Raw genomic sequence first — 23,135 nt, forward strand, 5'->3', positions numbered from 1 at the left:
AGTGTACTGTAAGTTACTGTGATTAAATGTATGTTTAATGTGAAAGACTGACCCAGTATCCACTAAGAAGAATTGTTATAAATTGTTATAAATTATAATAAATATAAAAATATCTTTGTGACATGTTTCTCATACCCCAATTACTAAAAGTATTTTTAAAAAGTTCAAATTTTATTTCCCATGAGTCTCAGGAAAATATGATGTGATATGCGATGGACTTTCTTCAATGGACGACTCACCCAAAATAATAAACCCTGGTTATATGTTTTCATTACTGCACCTTTCACTTTGTTATCGCCATTAAAATATTAACACATTTTACACACCTAAGCTTCATCACCACAGAACATTTAATACTTGATTTGCAAACTTTGTTAAAAACTGCTCACTTCTTACCTCAGTCCAGTAGGTGGCGATAATGCCCCTTTAAGCTGGTATGTCAACCACCAATAACATTAAACGAAGAAGAAGCGCCGGCCAATCCTGTGGCTTCTTGACCAACACAAACACTTGAAAACCTTTCCTCAAATCATTACAAGCTAACTCCGACGCCTTTATTCCAGCGAAAACTACGACAAAAATGTCAGCGTCAGTAAGTTAATATAGAGCTGCTACATTTAAGTTTCGAAAAAGTTCGTGCTTACAAACTCAAGTGAGACGTAGTTAATGTTAGCATAAGTACAAATAAGCTAGCAGTTATTAGCACTAAAGGTTAGCGACGACGGTTCATATCTGAATTTTTGTGCAAACTACGACGATGGTATTTCTGCTTAACTTAAGTTTGACTTTGCCCACAGCAGACTCAGACATATTCTCTCTCTGTAGCGCCAAGTGACCTAACGTTAGATTTGTGACTGAGATGCGAATGAGCTGGACACAACGATGGAGATGGCTGTTAAAGGTGAGTTAAAAGTTGAGGAACTAAACGTGCTGCGTGTGTCAGCAGCGGGAGACCGTTAAAATAACTTCATACATGTATACGCTGCATAAAATAGTATTTAGTGAAGTTTGAATAGAACATTCGCATCTGAACTCAATAAGGTTAACGGATGGTAACACTAAACTGTACTTACTAATGGTAATTTTGAAAACTGCCATTGACATAAAAGGACAAGTTTGGTGTGGTGCTTAAGGAAAAATAAATCAGTGAAGTAAAGAAGGGGGAACCAATTAATGATATGACTGGCTGTTAAAAGTCAAAATGATAATGCACAGTACAAAACTTGAATGTTTGTCTAACTCAAGTACTTAAAGATACTTTTTTGGGCATTTTGCCTTTAATGGACAGGACAGGTAAGTGTAGGGGGGATGACATGCAGCAAATGGCCACAGGCTGGATTCGAACCTGGGCTGCTGCGGCAACAGCCTTGTACATGGGGCGCCTGCTCTACCCACTAATCCACTGATGCCCCAAACTCAAGCATATTTAAGACTAAAAGTGTACAGACCATTACAGAAAGGAAGAGTAAAAATTGTCTGGCACTGCATAAAGACAATCCTAATACTGTGGTTTGATGATTGTTGTTTTCCAGGAAAGGCCAAGAGGAGGCATTTGACTGCAGAGGAGTGTGATGATCTGGGACAACATGCAGAGGGCACTAATGCCCTCACCCAGCCCCTCATTGTCAACCATGTGCAGGGCAATCGCGACCCCAACCGGGGGCTTTACCCCAGGACACCCACCAAGCGACGGAAGTGTGGTAATCTGCTCTAAACCTGTGTTATACATTCATATTTTGTAGCATGTCCTAAAATTCATGTCAGAAATGGAATCTTTGTTCATCCACTCTCCTTCTGTAAACCATCAGCATCTGTCCCAGGAAGTCCTGCCGGCCAACAGAGAGGCATCAACAACTTCTTCTCTGTGACAGGAGTCATCAGCTCCAGTCCGCACAAATCCTCCCAGCCCTGCTCTTCCACTTGCACAAATAGACTCAACGGAGAACTTTTTCCTAGTGAAGGGCCAAAGGATGTGAAATTAGATGAGGAGGATGACGATGTCAGCCTGCTAGCTGCCGCATTGGCGGCAGAACACGAAGCAGAGGAGGATGAGGTTGACGATATGAGCCTTTTAGCTGCTGAGATGCAGTCACAGCCTGAAACAAAGAAGGAGAAAGTGGTGGATCATTTGGAAGGAGTGACAGCAGAGATGTTTGGGGATGATGACGAATTTGACCAATGTGACATTCTCAATGAGGAAGAGGAGGTGGAGGCCCTACCTGATTCCCACTATGGACTCCTGGGCAGCAGCAAGGCCCTGCTGGTGCCGCAGGGCTGCATGGACGACCTTCCAGAGGAGGTGCTGAGACAAATACTGTGCCTTGTCCCTGCCCAGGACCTCTACCGCAGTGTCAGCCGTGTCTGCCATCACTGGAGGAACATCGTCGAGGACACCAAGGTTAAACAAAACACAGATTTACATTAAGTATGTATCAGCAGCTGGGTGAGGGGGCTAATGTTGAAGTCAGGTAACAGTATGTTTGAGAGATTAACCGTATAGTCCTACTCAAACTTAGTGATAAATTGAAGTTCACCAAATTAACATAGTTGTTGTGGATGTTGTGTGTTCCATTTTGTAGTTTGTCCCCTACAAAAAACAGTACTTCCGCTACATGATGAGGGAGAAGGTAACAATGCTGGAGATCCTCTCCATCCTGGAGAACAGCAGCATAACGGATCCAGCATCATCACAACACAGCATACGATACCTTGTTGCGTAAGTCTGCATTTTCTTATAGGTACTGTATACTATGCAGGTATTGTCAATAACTGTTTGTTGTCACCCGTGAAAGTGAAAGTCAAACCCAAACCCAGATGCCATCTTGAGCTTCCTCTTGGATGTGTGCTGCTTGTGGTCTGGCACCTGGTTGCTCCCTTTTAAGTCCCAACTTTGTGTGCTGTGCCCAGGAGTGTCCTGAACACAGCAAAATGACAAGAAATGAGAAAATACAGGCAGAGGGCAGAGTTTCTGTAGATGCATACACTGCCAAACAGTTCTAGTGAGTCCTAAGTGGTGATATAGAAAGATTACTTTCATATGAGTCTTACATTTTCTGCAATGTATACCTTTAATGAGGGAATATTTCTGTAACGGTACATACATAAAAAGTGAGTCTCTGTAATGTTTTGTATTAGAGATGCATCGGTATGGGGCGTCGGTAGCGTAGTGGATAGTGCCGGAGCCCCATGTATAGAGGCATTGCCTCGCCGCAGCGGCTGCAGGTTCGAATCCGGCTCGCGGCCCTTTGCTGCATGTCAGTCCCCACTCTCTCTCTCTCTGTCTCCTCATTTCACCCTCTGTCCTGTCAATAAAGGCAAAAAGCCAATAAAAATAATCTTTAAAAAAAAAAAAGAGAGAGATGCATCGGTATGGCATTTCAGGGCCTTTAAAGGGATAGTGCACCCAAAAATGAAAATTCAGCCATTATCTACTCACCCATATGCCGAGGGAGGCTCAGGTGAAGTTTTAGAGTCCTCACATCCCTTGCGGAGATCCCAGGGGAGAGGGGGTAGCAAAAAAACTCCACCTAATGGAGGTTTAAGGCGCCCCAGATTCAAACGTCCAAAAACACATAATTGAAACCACAAAATGTCTCCATACTGCTCGTCCATAGTGATCCAAGTGTCCTGAAGCCCCGACATAAAAGTTGTTTGGAAAAATGTCATTTGAACTCTGTTTTTAGCCTCATGTTACAATGAGGCTAAAAACAGAGTTCAAATAACGTTTTTCCAAACAACTTTGTTTAACTAATTTTAATGCATGGCTAATTTGGCTCAACCCTCCATGTAATCAGTCTACATTTTAAGCTCATTCATAATAAAAAGAGCTCTGTATGTCCATGTAAAACATGTCGACTGTAGATAAAGAAGGGACGGGGAGTTGACTTCAGAGCGAGAGGTTGAAGACGTCACACTGCAAGTTTATGTTCTGCTTGTTTGAGAAAGTGCTCATGTTGCAGCTGTGGGATGGTTTACTCAGCAGCCCTCATACTATCTCCCTTACTGACAGATTTATGGCACTTATGGATAACAATCATTAAAATGTATATGAGTAAAATATAATTACAAGTTTGTTCTCTCCGCCATGACCTCTGTTCTACTGTGTTTGCGTGAAGCTGGAGACAGAGAGACAAAAATATCCATTCAGAACCATGTTTTAAGACCCTAGTCTACGTCAGGCTCTCAAGTATTGGATGGAATTCATCTGAAATTCCAATAATAAGAACAGTTATTTAGTTTTCTTAATTATCGGCCAATGCATCAGTCAGTGTATCTGCCACTGATATATTGAGCATCCCTAGTTGTAATTTAAAGAAGACAAAGTGGTAGAAGGTTGACAGAGGAGACAAATATGGAACTTGTCACTTTCAGATAAATAACAAACAGACATTAAACCTCCAAAGCAAAAGCTCAGACTAAGCCAACCAATTATAGCAGCAGAAAGCTGCTTAGTATTTGGATCCAGTGTGAAGTCCTGACAAGTGTCGTTATTATATTCTTTGATATTTGAAGTTATTTTCTGATCTTGGTGTCGCTGTGTCACTGCAGATCAGTTTCATTGAAATGACAACATAAATACATAAAATGACCATGAATGAAAGTATGTGAATGCTGGTAAGCATAGATTTTAAAATGTGCACTGTGTTAATTATCTCCTCTGTGTGTGTTTTGTTCAGTTTAATGGCTCAGCATAAGGTCAGAGAGCGGGTGAGGCCGGAGGACGTTTTGGAGTGTGTTAAGAAACATCGCCTTTTTCCTCAGGCTGAGGCCTCAATCACATTACGTATTCCTGACATTCAGAAGTACCATAACCTTGGCAATGAGGTATGACTCACACACACACAAATACACCAATGCTGTGTGTACACGACCACTATGGAACTTAGATCAGAATTGAAGGTCTTGATGTCATTTGTGTCCAACTTCCAGGGTCCCAACCCGTACGCAGCCATGGCTGTCATACTGATCCTAAGTGAGAATGTTGGTGACGTGCAGTCCTTGGTGTCTCTGCTCTCCGGCTGCATGTCGCACACCGGCATCACAGAGTACCTCAGCCACATGGCCATGATGTTGCTCGCTTTTAAGAGGAGCAACATTAAGATTAGTAACAGGTAAGGGCTGCAAGTTTTAAACTGATAGTTGGAATGTTTTGAAGTGGGGTTGTTTGAGGCGCGCATCAACAGACAGTGTATGACCTACAGCAGAGTGGGGTCGGCTCACCCACAGTTTGGAGAAACAGTCAAGAGTACAGCCACAGAAACAAAGCAATGTACTGCTGTGGACGGAGGCAGCAGCAAAACATAATTTAGACACTAAGAAAAAGACCCACCTAAAAGAATGAGTTTCATTCAAGTGTACACTATAGTTTGAATATTTTTTATCACTTTACCATCAGACAGCTTTTCCCACAGGGAAACTGAAGCCATTGTTTCCATCTGTGCTCACTTCAAAGCCACAAGACTCCTTTGACAAAAATAATTTTGCCTCACAGAACACAGGACTGCCGCCTCAGTCAGATGTTTGTTTGTGTTATCGTGCAAATTTAAATCTAAACTTACACTTTCAAATGTCAATGTTTTTGGCAACCCAAAGCGGTGAAAATATTCTAAATATAACGTACACTTCAACGGATATTTTAGGTGGCTAAAATAAGGTTTGCTGCTGCTCCTTCCACTGCAATATGTTGCTTAGATTAAGTGGTGGTACTCCTGCCCGCTTCTCCTGTAGGTAACACATGGACTATGGAGAAGTACCTCATACAACCTCACTTATAAAAAAATCTATCAATATAATCTATCTCTTTCAATTCTCCCATTTTTCTTGTCAGCCTCTCTACAATTCATTTTTTGTGTTTCTCCAGGTTGCATTACAACATCTACTACGTACTTAACCTCATGGAGAGTGGCGCCATTCCTGTCGACTCCAGTCAGAGTGGGTGAGGACCTGAATGCACGCGTTTCCCTGATCATGTGACCCTTCATTAACAGAAACTTAACTGAAGTCATGGATATCTTAGGAGTTTTAGCTTTATACCAGTCGTACTTTTGTGTCCGTGTGTTTCTGCTAGGCGGCCTCAGATTCAGCTCACACGTGAACAGCAGCATATCCTCAGCCACAACATCCAGGAAGACCATGTGGTCAAGATCGTGGCTTTTGCAGGTACAGTGACAGCTGCTCAAGGCACCATAGCCATCCACGGTCTGTAAAATAATTTTACTCTGTCAAGAACACACTAAAATAAAATAATGAAATAAAAAAATAACACTGAGTTAAAGTCAAGGATGAATATCAGTGTAAAATTTACACACACACTCTTAATATTTACCCTGACTCAGACCCACAGCATTTACATTTGAACATAGAAATAATTGAATTACACTTTTAGCCTTCCACTGCAGGCCTGTATTTAGTCATAGGAGTGCCATAATAATGCCAAATAATTATTAAAAGCATTTTGATTTATTTTCATAGTTAATTGTTAATTTATTTTTGTATATATTTAACAATACATTAAATTGACTTTTTCTGGTGTTTTTTTAAAACATCCTTTTTAATCCCTTTATGCGCCTTATTCTTTTCCCTATTCTTGCTTTTCCTTAAAGGGCCAAGCTGTTGGGGCAAAGGGCAAAGCTGAGTAGTGCTCACATGAGTTTCGCTTTGGTGGGAGTTTATTTAGCATGGACAACAGGAAGTAGTTGTGACCTTAACTTGCCCGTGTGCATTGTGAATGTAGTATTGATCTTATTTATGACACTGTTATGACTCCATAGCCCTCATCCACATGCAATGTCTGTGTGTAACGGGAGCACTAGTCTAAATGTAAAGTGTGTGAAACATCACCGGGGGAACCCTTTCACTAGATAATTATTTTCAAGACTTGTTCAGAGACCCAGAGTGTTAAGTAATTGTAGTTACTGAAGTTATTGAAGAATAGGTTTTGTAATACAATGTGAAATGTGTCGTTTGATTTCCTCATATCAGAAATTTGGTTACATTCTGTTTTTCAAACTCCTTAAATTCAGTTGAACGTTGCAATAGTGTGTGTTTATAAATGTTGTACTCTGACGCTAACAGAGAGAAATGTTAGAGAGCAGTTTTTAACAGTGTTGCTGTGTAAAGTATGATGTGGACCAGCCATGCAGATCAGAGGCCATAGTGTCTTCGCTTAATGGTCACGCTGTTTGCCACAGGTACAGGGAAGACGACCACGTTGGTGAAGTACGCCGAGCAGTGGCCGCACCTCCGTTTCCTGTATGTGGCCTTCAACAAGTCAGTGGCCCTTGAGGCGCAGCGGCGCTTCCCCCGCAACGTGTCCTGCAAGACTATCCACTCGATGGCTTTCAGAGAAGTTGGTATTAGGTGAGAACCTAAGTTTCCTGTGGCTGTCATAGATGTTGAGTTTTGTGCTTATAAATACATATTGTGGGCATAAAGAGGGTGACATAGACTTTCTGTATTTTGACACTTGGCTTTCTGTTCATGTACACGCAAGCTTGACTGCTCACTTCGTTTTTAGGGGCATGTCTGACAAATCAAAAGAAATTGGATAAACATTTTGTGCCAGTTCTTGAGACAAATTATGAAATAACCAAGAGACACATCTGGACTTTCTAACTTGAAGTATCCCAGAGATGGAGGAGGGTGACTTTCAAACTTACATGTTAATCAGTAATGTTTCTAAATGCCATCATTTGAGGAATTACGTCAATGACAAGTATTTAAAGTAAAAGACTTCATGTCAACCTAATCTGAATAACTGATATCTGCAGCCCACAAAACTTTCCACTGACGTGTGTGTGACCACCAAAATAACAAACTGCACTTCTGCTTAACTGAACTTAAGTGTTATCTGATACATCTGTGGTTCAGACACCAAATGAATGAATGAATCATAACTCAATGGTAGGAGATTCAAAACCTTTGAACTGCAGTGTGCATCAGTTGTTTTTATTCTCAAACCACATCACCTGTCGTGCTTATGTGGTCCTTCTTGCTGCAGATACCATCAACGTAAGAAGCTAATCTCCAACCTGAAACCATTCGCCATCAGCTCTGTCCTGCCTGAAGGTCACGGTGGCTTTGCAAAGGCCAAAATAGTGACCACAACTCTCAACACCTTCATGGCTTCAACAGACACGACTATCAACATAACTCATGTCCCCTGGTCCCGCAAGAGCAAGGACGGCCTCAGGGAGATTATAGACGACAGTGAAAGAGCGGTACAGTATAAAAACGGCGTACCTGATTTGTGAATAAAAAATAAGCATGAGCACTGCAAAGTCTCATTCAAACTTGTCTGTTATTGTGCGATTCTAGGTGTTTGTCCTCGACGCACAAATGATCTGGAACAAAATGAAGGATCTGAATGTGACAAAAGAAGAAGGCTTCAACATGGTCCATGATGGTACGCCAACTGCAAATGAATTTAAGTAATTCAGTTCTAATGTTGGAGGGAATGCTGCACAGGTGATAAACTGAACTCCTCATTTCCAGGTTACCTGAAGTTATGGCAGCTCCAAGAGCCGAAGCCTTGCTTGTCTCACCAATATGACGTCCTTTTGATCGACGAGGCCCAGGACTGCACTCCAGGTAATGATGTGATAACTGTCACAGCCCTGCAGGATAGTGGAAAGCATAACGGTGATAATTTTTCCTTGATTTTATGATGGTGATGGCGTCTTCCTTCTTCCCTCCCTTCCTCCCTCCCTCTCAGCCATCATGGATATACTACTGTCCCAGGACTGTGGGAAAATCCTGGTTGGAGATCCTCATCAGCAGATCTACACCTTCAGAGGAGCTGTCAATGCCCTGAACCTTGTTGGTCACACACACATCTACTACCTGACACAGGTATGCACGATGACACACACACATAGAGGTAACATTCCCACAGAGGCAGATGATAAATTTCTTACCTAAAGAAATCAGATTTATACCACGACTTTATTCAAATCCAAAGTTTCAGTTTGGCAGTTTTTGGAGATTTTGGCTCTGGGCATGCCTCACTCTTTGTCATATTGCACTCCAAGTGTTGCATATTACATCACAGCTCCACAGGGGCAAGCCACATTTCACCTTTTTTTTTTTTTTTTTTTTTTTTTTTTAAAAAGCCATCGGCATAAGACTCGCTTCGGCATTTCAGTTCCCTCACTTTCACAGACAGACGCACAGAAAGAAAGACTTACAACCATTATACATCGCACACACTCCTCCGCTCATCCAGATCACTTTCTCCTGAGATAGTGTTTGAGGCGAGGATCGTGTTTTTATATCTGCAAGGCTCCAGATTGTGACTATTTAGTCACATTTTGCAACCATGGAGCACTAGTGCGACTACTGTTAATATATGAACTGGAGAGCTGTTAGTGTGTTTCCAGCTCAGTGAATAAATCCTGAAGTTTAAAGGCACAGTGGTAATGGTTTAACTTTCTGCAATTTGCTAACCGCTAACATCTATATGTTGACAGGAAGCGTCAAGTTCACAGCAAAAATCCCAACGCTTTGGGCTAGAGACAAGCCAAGTGCTTCAAAATAAAAACACCAGTAGTCCCGCTTTTATTTATTAAATTATAAGAATACTTTATTCAACTGTATTATAACAGTATTTTATTTAACTGTATTTTAACAATATTTTATCTAACTACTTTATTAAACTTTATTATACGGCAGTAGCTACTTCATTGAACTTCACTGTAACTGTAGATCATTTAATAGTTTTGTACTTCAGTAGTACAGTATTTCAAAATATCAAGATGTATATCATGTATGTGTATTGCAGCGGTATACCCGTTTCAAAGTATACAGTGGTATGACAATGATAATGACAGGCAACTGTACACTGTATGATAACTATCTATGGTATTGGAAAAAAAAATGAAACAGGCAGGAGAATCTGATCTTCAATTTAGCGAGAGAAAAATGGTTTCAAGATTCAGTTATCGTTATAAGGTGTTTGTTCAACCAAGAAAAACCCTTCTGTTTTTATTCCATTAAGGATCGTTGTAACTGATAATCATAATAGTTTGTTTAATACTGTATATTGTGATACCACACTATTTTCTGAGACGTTTATCATACCATGAAAATGTCATACTGCTGCAACCCTAACTGAGATGTAGCCTAAACATGTTGCGATATTAGTTTTAAGTCATATTGGCCAGTCTAAATTAGGGCTATCAAAAAAAAACCTTCATAATACTGTCTGTATAGAGCACACAAAAAAATCAGAAAAGGGACATGCCAACTCATTGTTTTCCCCTCCATAGTTTAAGATAAATAATTGTGTCATTATTTGGCCAAACGAGAACATGCACACACCTGGAATCTGCTTAGCTTACTCTGTCCAGTAATAGTAGCATCAACAATGTTGATTGAGGATAAAAGTCCAAAAGTCAAGTTAAAACCAGTTTCAAAAAGTGCCTCAGATAACTTAATGTCTTGCCACGTAATCACCAAATATTGATTTTTTTTTTCTTCACTTTCAAAATAAATTCAGTTCAGTGTAAACAAGAACTGTTCATGGGTGATTCAGCTTGACCTTAACTAGTGCAGATCCACCAAAAGCAGCTCTAGCCCACAGCTATACCAACACTTCCTGTTTACGTGACCCAAAAAATGGTTGTAACTGTGGCGCCAGAGCTCAAAACATATTCATGACAAACTGGCAAAAGACAATGAGAAACAAGAAGTGGCAACATGTTAATGACACTCCAGCATATTACATCTGTAGAGCACTTCTCTATCCACTCCTATTCAGACATATTGTGTGCATTTAAATCTGTGTGTTCCTTCACCTCCACCTCTGGCTCTATTCATTTGGAGGTGACTACTAATCATACTCTTGTGTTTAACTCTCGGCAGTTTAGTGTTCATCAGAGAAAAGTAACCTCCATGCTGCTGCTGTCTTTGTTCAGAGCTTTCGGTTCGGTGCTGAGATCGCCTACGTGGGCGCCACCATCCTTAAAGTGTGCAAGGGAGTGGAGAAGATTCTGGTGGGAGGAAAACAAAAAGGTAAACACTGCAAACTTTTAATAATTTTGTCGACTTTAGAAATACAAGGTTTGTCAAAAATGTAAATGCTTTAGATGCCATGGAAGTAGGGTTGGAAGCCCGAATGCCTGTGGACACTCCTCGTGGAGTCCACTCCGCTTATAGTACGGCCGAGTCTGTGAGCACCTGTGTCTGCCTCTTCGCCAAGTGCACAGCGAGCAAGAGGGAGGGGGGTGGAGGTGGGGCGGGGACTGAGCTAGGGGGTGCAAGTGCGCATGCGCCGAGGCCTCTACTGTAGCCTGGGGAGTCGATAATTGCGGACAATTTAGTCTCGAATAAATCAAAGAATGTGCCACTATGGCAACACTTTGGCTTTGAGCCGGACAAAGGAGGCATCCCTTGTTTGCACTGATTGAGTAAGCTGCAAAATTTATTTGTAAGGAATAAAAGAAACAACGTGTTACTGTCACTCTGTTGTCCTATGGTCGTTTTTTATTTTAAATGAGTCAATTGCCTCCCCAAGTGGCAAAAATCCAGTATTAGATAGATAGATTGATAGATATTGTTTATTGTCCTTTCGGAAATTTTTCTTGTGTCTGTGGCCATCAGAGAAAACAGAAAAAGATAGCCTACATAAAACATTACAATGAAGACACCACAACACAAACACTTGACACTGCAGACAAAACTCTCAGACAATTCATAACATTGGACATTACAATAAAGACAATTTAAACATCCATCAAATGATGCAACAGACGATACAACCAAAGCGGCCACATAGCATCACCCAGGTTCACCCATTCTATTTATCAGAGTAATGCTAAAAGGTATAAAGGACCTCTGGGCGCGGGAAGTCCTGAGAGGCGGCACTCTTTACCTCCGTCCTGATGGTAATAATTCATACTCGCCATGCAAAGGATGTAATACATCAGCGAGGATTGCCCGTCCCTTTACCGCTACCCGGGACTCACAAAGTCTAAGTCAAGTATTACTGACTTGATGCAGCTTTTCACAAAAACCGGACAGTTTTTTTTTTTTTCTCATACCGACCCAACCCTACATGGAAGTTGTAAGATGAACATATTGGATTTCACTGTTTGGTTAGCATGTCTGTGTGTGCTACATGTCCATCCACAGGTGGTGTGTGTGACGAGACGGCAGAGAGGATTAGAGCAGCTATGATGACGGGTGTCAGTCTTGGCCGAGGGAAGATGGCCATCTTGTCAAGATGCAATCTTGGCGTGTTCAGTGAAGCCGTCCGGCTCACAGATTGCAACGTGAGCTGCCGGATCCACTTCATAGGAGTGAGTGTATTAGCACTGGGCGATATGGAGAAAATCAAATATCAAGATATTTTTTACCAGTAGTAGTACCATTAGAGATATTGCAACGGTATTTTTGGGTTTACAGTTGGTGCCTTTACAAAATATTAACACAATGAGATTATTGATAAATAATCATCAGTAAACTGCACATAATGACAGAGCAGCTAGAACAGTCCAGTAAGTTAATTACATTACTGCATTTTCACCATAACTGTATTTTCTATCATGAAGACACACAAGGTTATAGGCAGTGTAACTGGCAGGCAGTAATAATATTATTTTTTTCTAGTAAAGAGTAGTGTATAACAATAGCAATTCAAATAACCAACCAAATAACTCACCACAGAGTTATTGTTGTTATCACCCCACAACTTGAAATACAACAATAATCACATCAGTGGAATCGTTTTCAGTCAGGAAGAAAGATGACGAGGTACACATGAGAAGTCTGAATTTTACAACTCTACCTTTTCCTTCAGGGTGTTTATGGTTACGGTCTGTCTAGGATCCTGGACATCTGGCAACTGATGGAAGGAGGAGGAAATCCAAGATGTGAGATTCATACATATATTTACCCTTTGGCTCAATCTTGATTCACCCCTTCACTCACCCCATACCACTTAGCACTTACCCTCCGTTTTGTGCATTCATGTCTCTACGGGTAGGGTGTCTGGATTGTTGTTGGGATAGAGGGGTAGGGTGAAATGTTGGCGCTGCATGGTCCTCTGAGCGGACGTTTTTCAGAGTTACAATCCAAATGGAGTGTTATGTGAAATCATCTCATAGTGTAATGTCATCTCAATGTATTGTGGTCCTTTTCTACAATGGGTATGACAAACGAAACTGCTACTATGGTGATGTCTCAATGGGTAACTAGCAAGCTAATGTTATTGTTACTGCTGATTTATTTGCAGTCCTACATTTAGACATACTAGTCCATACCCATTGGTAGCTTTGTCACCTTCTACCTATGCCAATCCTTAATGCCTATGTGCAGTTTCACATAGATTGACCACGTCAGTGAGTAGAAAAACTTGGGACAGACAGAATGACTGACTGACTGACAGAATGACACACTGACAGTTTCTGTGATTATGTACAGCTTACCAAAAAACAACCAACATTCGGCCACAGGGGGAGCCACAGCGAGCGGTTGCATTTTAGACATTTTTAAGCATTTTTCTGTTGTTATAGTGCCACCCAGTTGCCAATTAGAGTTAAATTTTTGCAGTCACCTTGAGGCGTCCTGTTCTACATATCTACCAAGTTTAGGAAAAATCGATATGGCGGTGAGGCCTAGAAAAGAAATTATCTCTCAGTGCCCCCATTTTGTTTGATCGGGTCAAAAAAATGGAGGAGTCCCCTCAGATTATGTGTGGTCATATGCCTACAAAGTTGCGTGGTGATCGGTGAAACCCTTGAGATGTTATACACCTTTATGTGATGAGCCACGCCCTCCGTAATATTCATTGCCTTATAGAAGCTCAGTTTTAGTAAGTTTTCCAACTTTTGCCAAGATGGAACTTTAGATATTGGTCCCTAGATTATGTTCACCGAGTTTCATGCAAATCGGTCAAACTTCCTAGGAAGAGATCGATTTTAAGTGTTTTTCAAAAAATTCAAAATGGTGGAAAAAAGCAAATTTGTTCCTCATGAGGAGAGGCATCTCTGTGCAAAGTTTCATGTCTCTACAACATACGGGGCATGAGATATACCCATTCAAAGTTTGCAATTTCAATCGGTTGCTATAGTGCCCCCCTTTGGCCAATTGATGTAATATCGCTTCATTCGCATCCTCCCATGACCCTCTACCACTGTGCCAAATTTCACATGGATTGACCAAGTCAGTGAGGAGAAAAACGTGGAACAGACACACAGAGTTTTTGTCATTATATAGTAAGATGACACATGACATCCGAAATTTAATTTAAGTCCAGCAGTAAAGTTACTTCACTTGTTACTGCTCCTCTAATATCAGTACAGACTGGCAGGGTAGGAGCACTGGTTGCTAATGTTAGCTTACAGACCAGCATTAGTGGCCTTGTAATGATGCAGTGTCCTTATTATTTGATGACTTGTTTGATGTATTGATAGCGTGAAACGTAAGTTATGAATGAATCAGGAGTGTCCATGCTTTTCTATCTCCATCAGCTAAACGGCAAATGTCATTGTGATGATACCATTATTGCTATAATGGCGTCTGGTTATATAAACGCCATCAGTGACGATACTGATGAAAATCAGGGTCTTGAAGGGTTGAACCATTGACCCATTTCGTAGGTGACAATTTCAACTACTACCCCTTGTAACTCTGTGGGGCAACGTGGCACTTGAAAACAAGGAGTAAGGGTGAAACTCATCCTTTTAAAAAGATAAGATAAAATCTAATCCTTTGACATTAATGTTGATTTTGCTCTGCCTTCAGTCATCAAAGATCCGTTGATTCGCTTCTTCGCCAGAAAAAAACATGAGAGTCCCTACTGTGCCTTTAAAAAGTACCTCACACAGACCGAGGACGCAGAGCTGGAGGGCAAACTCAGCATCGTTGAAAAATACGGAAAGCGCATCCCTGAACTGGTGAAGCGCCTGGAAAGTTCGTTTGAGCAGGACCTCCACAGAGCGGGTAATAGAATGAACTCACAAACAGCAGAGCAAGTGACAAAAAATAATCAGTACTTTCTTTAAGAATAATGCTTTTGCTCTCTGTTTCTGCTATATATATTAGTATAGTATAGTAGTTAAAAACTGTATAATGCACTCGACTCAGTCATAGGTTGTTACTGATGTTTCCTGTTTTGTTCCAGACTTCATAGTGGGAACAGTCCACAAGGCCAAAGGTCTGGAGTTTGACGCTGTGATGATCACTGATGATTTTGCCAAGGTTCCAGCCTCAAAGCACAATCTGCACTTCAATCCAGAATTCAGATTTGGTATGCTTCTTTGGTCAAAGACTTCTTTTTTTTTTGTCTGCCAAAAAGCTACTCTCTCAGCGACCCTATACTGTATCTGTTTCCAGCATCTTATTAACACTTGTATTTTGGGCTTGCTTTCCTGTACAATAGTTACTTCTACTGTTGGAGGGCTTAGCCAGACTGATAAATAGCCAGGCCGGTATACCAACCAATATTCGCTTATTGCAGATTTGAAGGCAATTTTTAAAAAGTGGATAATATTTGCACACTTTAAATATGTCTCTTCCCTGCTCAGGTGATGTCTCTGACGATGAGTGGAACCTGCTGTATGTGGCGGTGACTCGTGCCAGAACGTCACTGATCATCAGTAAGACCGTCCGCCGCATTCTCACAGTGGCTGGGGTAAGACAGAATCACACACCTGAATGCCTCTGCAGGTTCATTTATGTTTGCACTTGACCGCTACATGTTCAAATTCAAACAGCCACTGTTAAGTCTTTTATTCTTGTAATGCAATAATGCACAAACATCTGCACATATTTACAGCTAAGGCAACATTTCAGCATCATATCACATTATTTTTTCATGCTTTTATTTCCATTTCCTCTCATCTTATCACCCAGTCCTTCCTCTTGATACGTTAACTTTTATAAAGATGACCTCTTACCACCTCCATTACTCTGACAGTTTTTTTGGCCATCTTCTCATGTAGCTATTAGGATGTTATGGCAGTGATAAAGAGAAGCAGGATGATGTTGTGGTTCTGAAAGTCCCATATCTCACACTTTTACAAGGGTGTTAAAGGCCATTAGTGTCATTTGTGATATATATATATATATATATATATATATATATATATATATATATATATATATATATATATATATATATATATATATAATGAGGTGTGGGTTGAATGACGTCAGTGAGGCAGTGAGGTCAGGTTGCTGAAATAAGCCTACTGCACTAACTACAGCCTGACCAACACTGCATAAATGATATTAGGCAGTAAAAAATGTCCATATTTTACAGTTTGACTGTAAACTTTGATACCTGAAAAATACTTGATTTCAGTATGGGTGTAGTCTGATATGATCTGAACTTAAATATTTCACCCATTGTCAGGAATTATGGAGCAGTATGTTTTTATAGCACCTTCTGTTCTAGGTGATATTTTTAAGTTAATACTAGGTACCTGATTTCATGGACATGTAGGATATTACCTCATGTGTAATATATTAATCTTGATCAAGATTTTAGTTTTCCACAATTAAATGAACGTGATCTACTGCGATATTTAAAATGTGTGCTCCACTCATAGCAAACTGCTGCATATTAAATTAAGTGCTTCCTAAACTAACAGCCAGCCTCCACTTTTTGGGGTCCGTTATTTGGATTAACGTCACTAACCCTACCTTGTGTTACCTCAGTTGATCTCCATTCTTGTCCAGTGTCAACTCAGACATCCATAACACTGACACTGTGCACCACATCAGTGTATCCATCCAACTCCCAAAGACAGACTGAAATAATCCAAGCAATCACGTTTGGCCAATGTTTCCTTGTGGTTGCATAATTATTTTTAGTTGGGTTATATTTTAGCTACAACTTTATTGATATGCGCTTCACGGAGATCCACTGAACTCAGGTGAAGAAGTCTTATTTCGATGCAAAGATTTGTTAATTAGCAGGATTGTAGCACAATATAGAAGTGGAGGAAGTGTTCTGTTTATTTACATGTGAAATATTTTATGCCTAAGATTAATGAATAATGGTAACAAACAATCGTGATCTTTATATTGATCGGGAAAAAAAAAATTAATTGCCATTTTGGCCATAATCGCACATCCCTAGGACCCACTCTTATTCCCTGTGACCCACTCAACTGACCAACTGTGGCTTCCAAGGAGTCACAACAATGAAAACCTATCGATGTCACTGTTAATAAACCAGGACAGAAGAGCTTAATGGAGTGCTCTTGTTTAGGGAAGTACTTTAAAGGTTTTGTTCTAAGTAGGGTTGCAAAGGGGCGGGAAATTTACAGTAAATTTCCAGAAATTTTCCATGGGAAGTTAAGCTGGGGAATTTTGGAAACTGCCTCCACACATTGGACGGCAAACGTGGCATTTTTCTGGAAAATAAGATAACAAAAAAGCTTTTTAACACACTATACTATATATCTGTACACATGTACAAATATATAGTTAGCTAAACAACTGGAATACTCTTAAAAATATTTTACAATTGATGTATAAATTCTTGTATGGTTACAGAAACCCGTCTTGCAGGAGGCAGAAGAAACAGCATTACATTTAATGTAGCTAGCACCATATTGAGCTAGCCTCTTAAATGGTCAATGAAATGGTGCTAGGTAGCTTATGTTTGGCACCTAACTTACCAGCTAGCTAGCTACTGTATGAATACATTTTCATTTAATATTTGCAAGTTAAACATTAATACAATAGATCAAATATATTTACCCTATAATATTATCAAAACTTACTTAATAATAATAAGCAATATCACACGAGAGGGAGTGATGTTGTACTGTGATATCGTCACGGCTGTGATTCAGTCGTTGCCGAAGACAATATCACAGTACAACTTCACGAGCTCAAGTGTGATATTGCTTTTATACAACAGTTCAACAGTTAAATAAGCAAGGCTTATTAAGAAATGTTGAAAAATGAGGACAAAAGAGATAATTTAAGCATTTTATTTGTCTTCCGCCAACAACAATAGTTCCCTCAGGACTCCGCTGTCACCGTTGCTATGTAACGCAGACATGGTGCGCCAGGCACTTACTCTTTATACACATTTATCTGCACATTTCCATTAATTGTGCAGCCGGTGAAATAAGTCTCTGGTGACTGCATGGTGGACTGTCCCTTCACAGGCACAGCCTACTCTGCCTTCTGATCTGACAGTATGTTGCTTTTCTCCAAGTCATTGAGCTCCGCTGATGAAACACTGACAAACCTGGATGTGTGCTCAGATGGATTCAGCTTCTCCTCTCCCTCATCTTCCTCTGATGACCATTCATAGTTCAATTAAAAAACTTATTTTAGGAAATAAATCCATATTTTTGGCTGTTTGACAGTGGATGAATTAATTAGCCTACAGCGCAACTGCTGACCTAACTGACACTAACCGTCAGTTTTGATTTGATTGTTGATTGCAATCAGCTGTGAGGCGGAGTGATACATACACAGTGAAATAACCGTGATGTTGTACTCCAATATCATCACGGTTTTACTGTCTCTTGACCAATCAGATTGCAGGGCCGGAACTAACTGTTGTATAATTGACTTTATGTAGTCTGCAAGCTCAAATGTGTGGCTTCAATACTTCTGTGCCTAAAGTGTGGCCTCAATACTCCAGGGTTGTAGAAATCATCAGTGCATGTGATGGAGGAATGCACAGTGCATGTAGGGGGTGTGGCCTCAATAGCCCTGCAGTAAGCAATGTGCTGTGTCTATGTAATTGAAGAATAGCATAGATATTCAAGTGTGCTGCTGTGCATTAAATCTGGCTGTTTTAGCCAAGATTATTCTACAATATTTTTTCCCCAACTATATTTAAGTTCCCTGTTAAGGGAATCAACCTTAAATTTTGTAAATTTTCGCTGTATTCCCGCTAATTCCCACAGAAAGTTTCCAACTTTGAAACTTCCCCGGAATTGTGCAACCCTAGTTCTCAGTGATCCAAACCACAGCAAAGCCACAGCAGAAGCAGTAAGTCAAAAACAGCTTGCTTTAATGTTTCTCCACCAACAGGTTTCATGGAGGCCAGATTAGACTAAGTGCTTTTATAAAGTGTGGACTTGTTGCCAGCTGATCTCAGCTTGTAACAAACAGTGAGCAGATGCAGTGTATAAAGCCACACTATAAAAAGAAAAAAGAAAAACAAAGAAAGGAAAGACTAAACTAAAGCTGAATTTGTGTACACTTCACAGTTGGACTTCTCTTTTCTTGTTCGAATTGTTTTCATACAATTGACATGAATGTATTGCTGTTGTTGGCGCCTGAACATGTGGATAAATTAAACATGCTGGAACCACATAGTTTAGTGGGAAGGAAATGTTGCATTATCGGCCGTTAAAGACTTGCATTAAGAACATGAAGGAGCACTTCACTTTGTCATTTGGAAAATAGACTGTTTCCCTCCTGACCACAGGCTTTGAAACTATACTCTGTAGTGTTGCACGGTATACCGGTACTAAAATAGTACCGCGGTACTAGAGTATTCCAAACGGTACTATACTACATTTGGAAAATACCGGTACTTTGAAATTGATTCAATTCATTAATTTAGTTAATTTATTTTACTCAATTATGCACACAAATGCCTTTCTTGTTCCTATTGGAGCACAGATTGCACAAGTGGTGTGTATGACAACACCTGTATCAACATTCACAGCTGGCGCACGTGAAAAAAGACAAGAGAAAGTCTGAATTGCAAAGGAAGACATCACAAGACAACACAAACTTGGTGGAACATTTGAGTTACCAAACCGTGACGTCTGTACCGAGGTACTTACCGAACCATGATTTTTTTGGTACCATTACACCCCTACTATTTATTGTTCTAAAGGTTTGTATCCAAAAGGACTTTTCCTTAGGAAAAGTACCGAAGAGTATCGAAATTCATATTGGTATTGGTACCGAAACAAAGATTTTGGTATCGTGACAACACTAATACTCTGTCTGTCAGTGGACTAAAAGGATTACTATTACATCCAATTGTTGCAGCTCCACCTCAAAGTGCTACACATGGTCAGTTAACTTCTTTCTCACTCCTGTTTAATTTATAAAAACTAACATCATAAAGTATGATCTTTTTAACTTTGAACCATGATGAAGCTATACCTGAGTGTCTTATTAGCTGCATATAAAACAAAAAAAGCTCCTTAAAATTATTTGAGTGTCTCACTGGAGCAGAATGTTTTGGTCTGGGGGTGGGAGGGGCAGACAGCATGTTGACCGTTACATCACGTGGGCTGCCTTGTTCAGTGCTGGGGCATTATTTTTCACACAATTTAAGCTGTATATTTCATAATACATACCAAAACAAAAATCTCTCAAGTTACACCCCTACTCTGGAGTGCATCCGTCGTAGTGAGGGTGGTCTGAAAGCACAATGGGACCAGCTGACTCCACTCTCTTTAGAGGCTCAGAACATGCAGACCGGAGGAGCCAGGGACCAATTAGTGGACGACCTCTTCTACCTCCTGAGCCAGAGCTACCTCATTTGTGAAGCCGTCATGCCACAAACACAGCTGCTCGGCCTCAGACTGAACCCTATTCTTCCCAAAAACCAAAAATTATTTGGAATAGAATTGGATCCTTCAGGTTTGAGTCTAAACAGAGATGATAACACAATAGAAATATTTGTAGCTACTGGCAGCATGACTGTGTTTTAAATACTCTGCTGTGATTTATATTTTGTTTAACATGGTTTCCCCACATAAAAAGTAAAAAAAAAAAAAAAGGGGGGGGGGGGGGGGCTGAAAGCACATCTGCTTTTTCTCCCTTCTGTATCTAAACCTCCGACCCGCACACCATTGCTGCTTCTACTAGGCTTCACTTTGTCCAGCGCTACAACAAAGGGAGGAGATTGGTCTGGCTACTGGAGAGCAGAATGCATCAAGGTTGTTCACGTTAGAAGAAGGATGTAGTCTGTCTGTCTGACATTTTTACATTACATGTAGTTAGTCACTCTACGTTGGAGGATTTCAGTTCCTTTGCCGGCAGTTTCAGATTTGACAGTGATTAGCTTCCGTAGTAGTGACATACCTAATCTCACTATGGAAGTGGGATTTTTTTTTTTTTTTAGATATTTTTTGGGGGCATTTTTAAGCCTTTAATCGATAGGACAGACAAGCGTGGGGGGGGGGAGGGAGTGACATGCAGCAAAGGGCCACAGGCTGGAGTCAAACCTGGCAACAGCCTTGTATATGGAGCGCCTGCTCTGCCACTAAACCACCGACACCCCGGAAGTGGGATTATTAACACAAGTTAATAACTTTTTCCCACAAGATCATTAACTGGTGTGCACAAGATAATCACGAGACTTTAGGAGCGCCGTAGAAACACCTCTGTATTGGCAAACTTTGCACAGACCAAAGTGAGGTTAGTGTTGTGGTGTGTCTCAAATCACATACTTCCGGTAGTACACTTCCATGTAGTATACCATGTGCACTACGTACTCATTGGCGTAGTGTGTGAATTTCAACAGGGTAGTGTTGTCTCAAACCAAACACGGCCGTTGTGCACTCACCGGAAATGATGACTGCAAATTAGCTAGTTAGCAAACTAGCATTAGCATTCGCGTTATCGTTCGTGGCACCAAATCATTACAGAGTGCTAAATTAACCCAATAAACATACTGCTGGCTTATACCCGACAACAGTATAGTGGTGCTCGGTGCAAAAAACACATGTATTTGTACAATGCAGCGACGTTCACGGTTGCACCGTCCTCGGCTGCTGTTTCCAGTTTGAAAAGTGGTCCCTCCCCTTCCGCTACGTAGCCAAGATGGCGACCATTGAGGGTGAGAAGTGTCCATAGTTCCACGCTCAACTTCTTGACCGGGTAATCATAGTGCACTGCATTTTTCCATACTTGTCAGTGTGAACGCACTTATGCACTCAAAATTTTAAGTGTAAGTACAGAAGTACTCGGTTTGAGACAAAGCAAAGGTCTGACATTTTAGGGGACAAAAACATAAACAGTTTTTTAGTGGAGGAGATCTTGAAGGATTGGTCATGTTTTAACTTTAGAAAAGTAGTGAGAAACCTTACCTCTCTAAATTGTATTCAAATGTGATAACTTCCTGTCGTCTCCAGGAATACTTTCTGAAGTCGGAGATGCCCAGCACCTTGTTGAAGGACAGAATCACGCTCCCGTGCTGTGTCAAAGACTGTCCCAACTGCACTACACCCGGCTCAGCCTTCATCATGTGCAAACAAACAATGAAATGTGTAAGAACACATCAATATTCTGATATTCTGATGCCTCCAAATATTATATGAAGTACAGCACAATTTCCGTGATGGACATTTACTGTTAGCCTTCATTAGCCAGTTAGCATTTTGACAGTCAGAAACATTAAAGCAGAAGGGCTGTAACACCCCCAGAGACATGACTTGCTATGATTTTTAACTCTCCCTCTTTGTCTTTGTCCAGTCTGACGGTGTATCTGTGGGTGGCCCGTTGTGTGAACGATGCGTATGGACCCGCATCGGTCCAACTGCTTTCCTCATGACTGATGAGGTACTCTCGATGGCTCCAGTGCCTCGAAGACTGCAGCAGGTCCATCACATGATGCTCCTGGGGCTTTTTTAAAGCAACACTACAACAGACTGTTTTTATTTTTGAAAATGCTTTCAACTTTCTTTGTAACAGACACATTTTTCTGTGCTGTAATGAAGGGAATTTGTTGTGATATCCAGTCCAGATGTCCTTAAGAAAGGCGATTAACAGCTCCCCGTGGCCATCAGTAGGAGGTTTTACTGGAGAGCACGGTGTGATTGTGTTTGAGTACAAACATATAAAAAGAAAACTGCTGGCAGACTTGTAAAACTTTTGTCAGTGTCTTTATTTTTTAATCAAATCTTGAAGTCGGTTAAAGTTTAAAATGTGTTAATTATGACTTCAAAAGTAGCGGACAAGATAAAGCCCAACTTTCATTTAATTGTAATTGCATTAGTAAATAATCTATTGATATTTGAAGGATAGTACAAGTTGGCAGTAGTTTTGGTTTTAGAGATAATACTCCACACTGTGTAAGGCAGAGGAACACACCAACGGCTGCACTGGGATTTACTGAATTCCTTTTTAAGTTCTTCCTGCCAAACAGCTGTTACCAATCACTCTCATTTTCTTTAGAACTCAGTCAAACAGCA

General features: G+C 40.6%; 1 protein-coding gene across 3 annotated transcripts; it reads left to right on the forward strand.

Annotated features, from left to right (window-relative positions):
- Window positions 1–467: 467 nt before the first annotated feature.
- Window positions 468–22,812, forward strand: fbxo18 (F-box DNA helicase 1). 3 transcript variants are annotated; one of them, XM_033615261.2, is made up of 22 exons: window positions 468–592; window positions 826–901; window positions 1,533–1,700; window positions 1,809–2,398; window positions 2,580–2,716; window positions 4,677–4,824; window positions 4,930–5,111; window positions 5,861–5,935; window positions 6,068–6,159; window positions 7,191–7,359; window positions 8,000–8,219; window positions 8,317–8,404; window positions 8,494–8,589; window positions 8,714–8,850; window positions 10,914–11,010; window positions 12,130–12,296; window positions 12,797–12,869; window positions 14,743–14,940; window positions 15,122–15,247; window positions 15,525–15,631; window positions 22,077–22,211; window positions 22,417–22,812. In XM_033615261.2, exons 2-22 carry the CDS (start codon window positions 883–885, stop codon window positions 22,573–22,575), a joined length of 3,183 nt encoding a protein of 1,060 aa, XP_033471152.2. In that variant the 5' UTR covers window positions 468–592; window positions 826–882; the 3' UTR covers window positions 22,576–22,812. The 3 variants fall into 3 exon arrangements, with proteins under 3 accessions (XP_033471152.2, XP_033471153.2, XP_033471154.2); XM_033615262.2 differs by having other exon boundaries at window positions 474–711; XM_033615263.2 differs by having other exon boundaries at window positions 496–582.
- Window positions 22,813–23,135: the final 323 nt, after the last annotated feature.

The sequence above is a fragment of the Epinephelus lanceolatus genome, chromosome 23 (assembly GCF_041903045.1).
Source record: "Epinephelus lanceolatus isolate andai-2023 chromosome 23, ASM4190304v1, whole genome shotgun sequence".
NCBI classification, from domain to species: domain Eukaryota; kingdom Metazoa; phylum Chordata; class Actinopteri; order Perciformes; family Serranidae; genus Epinephelus; species Epinephelus lanceolatus.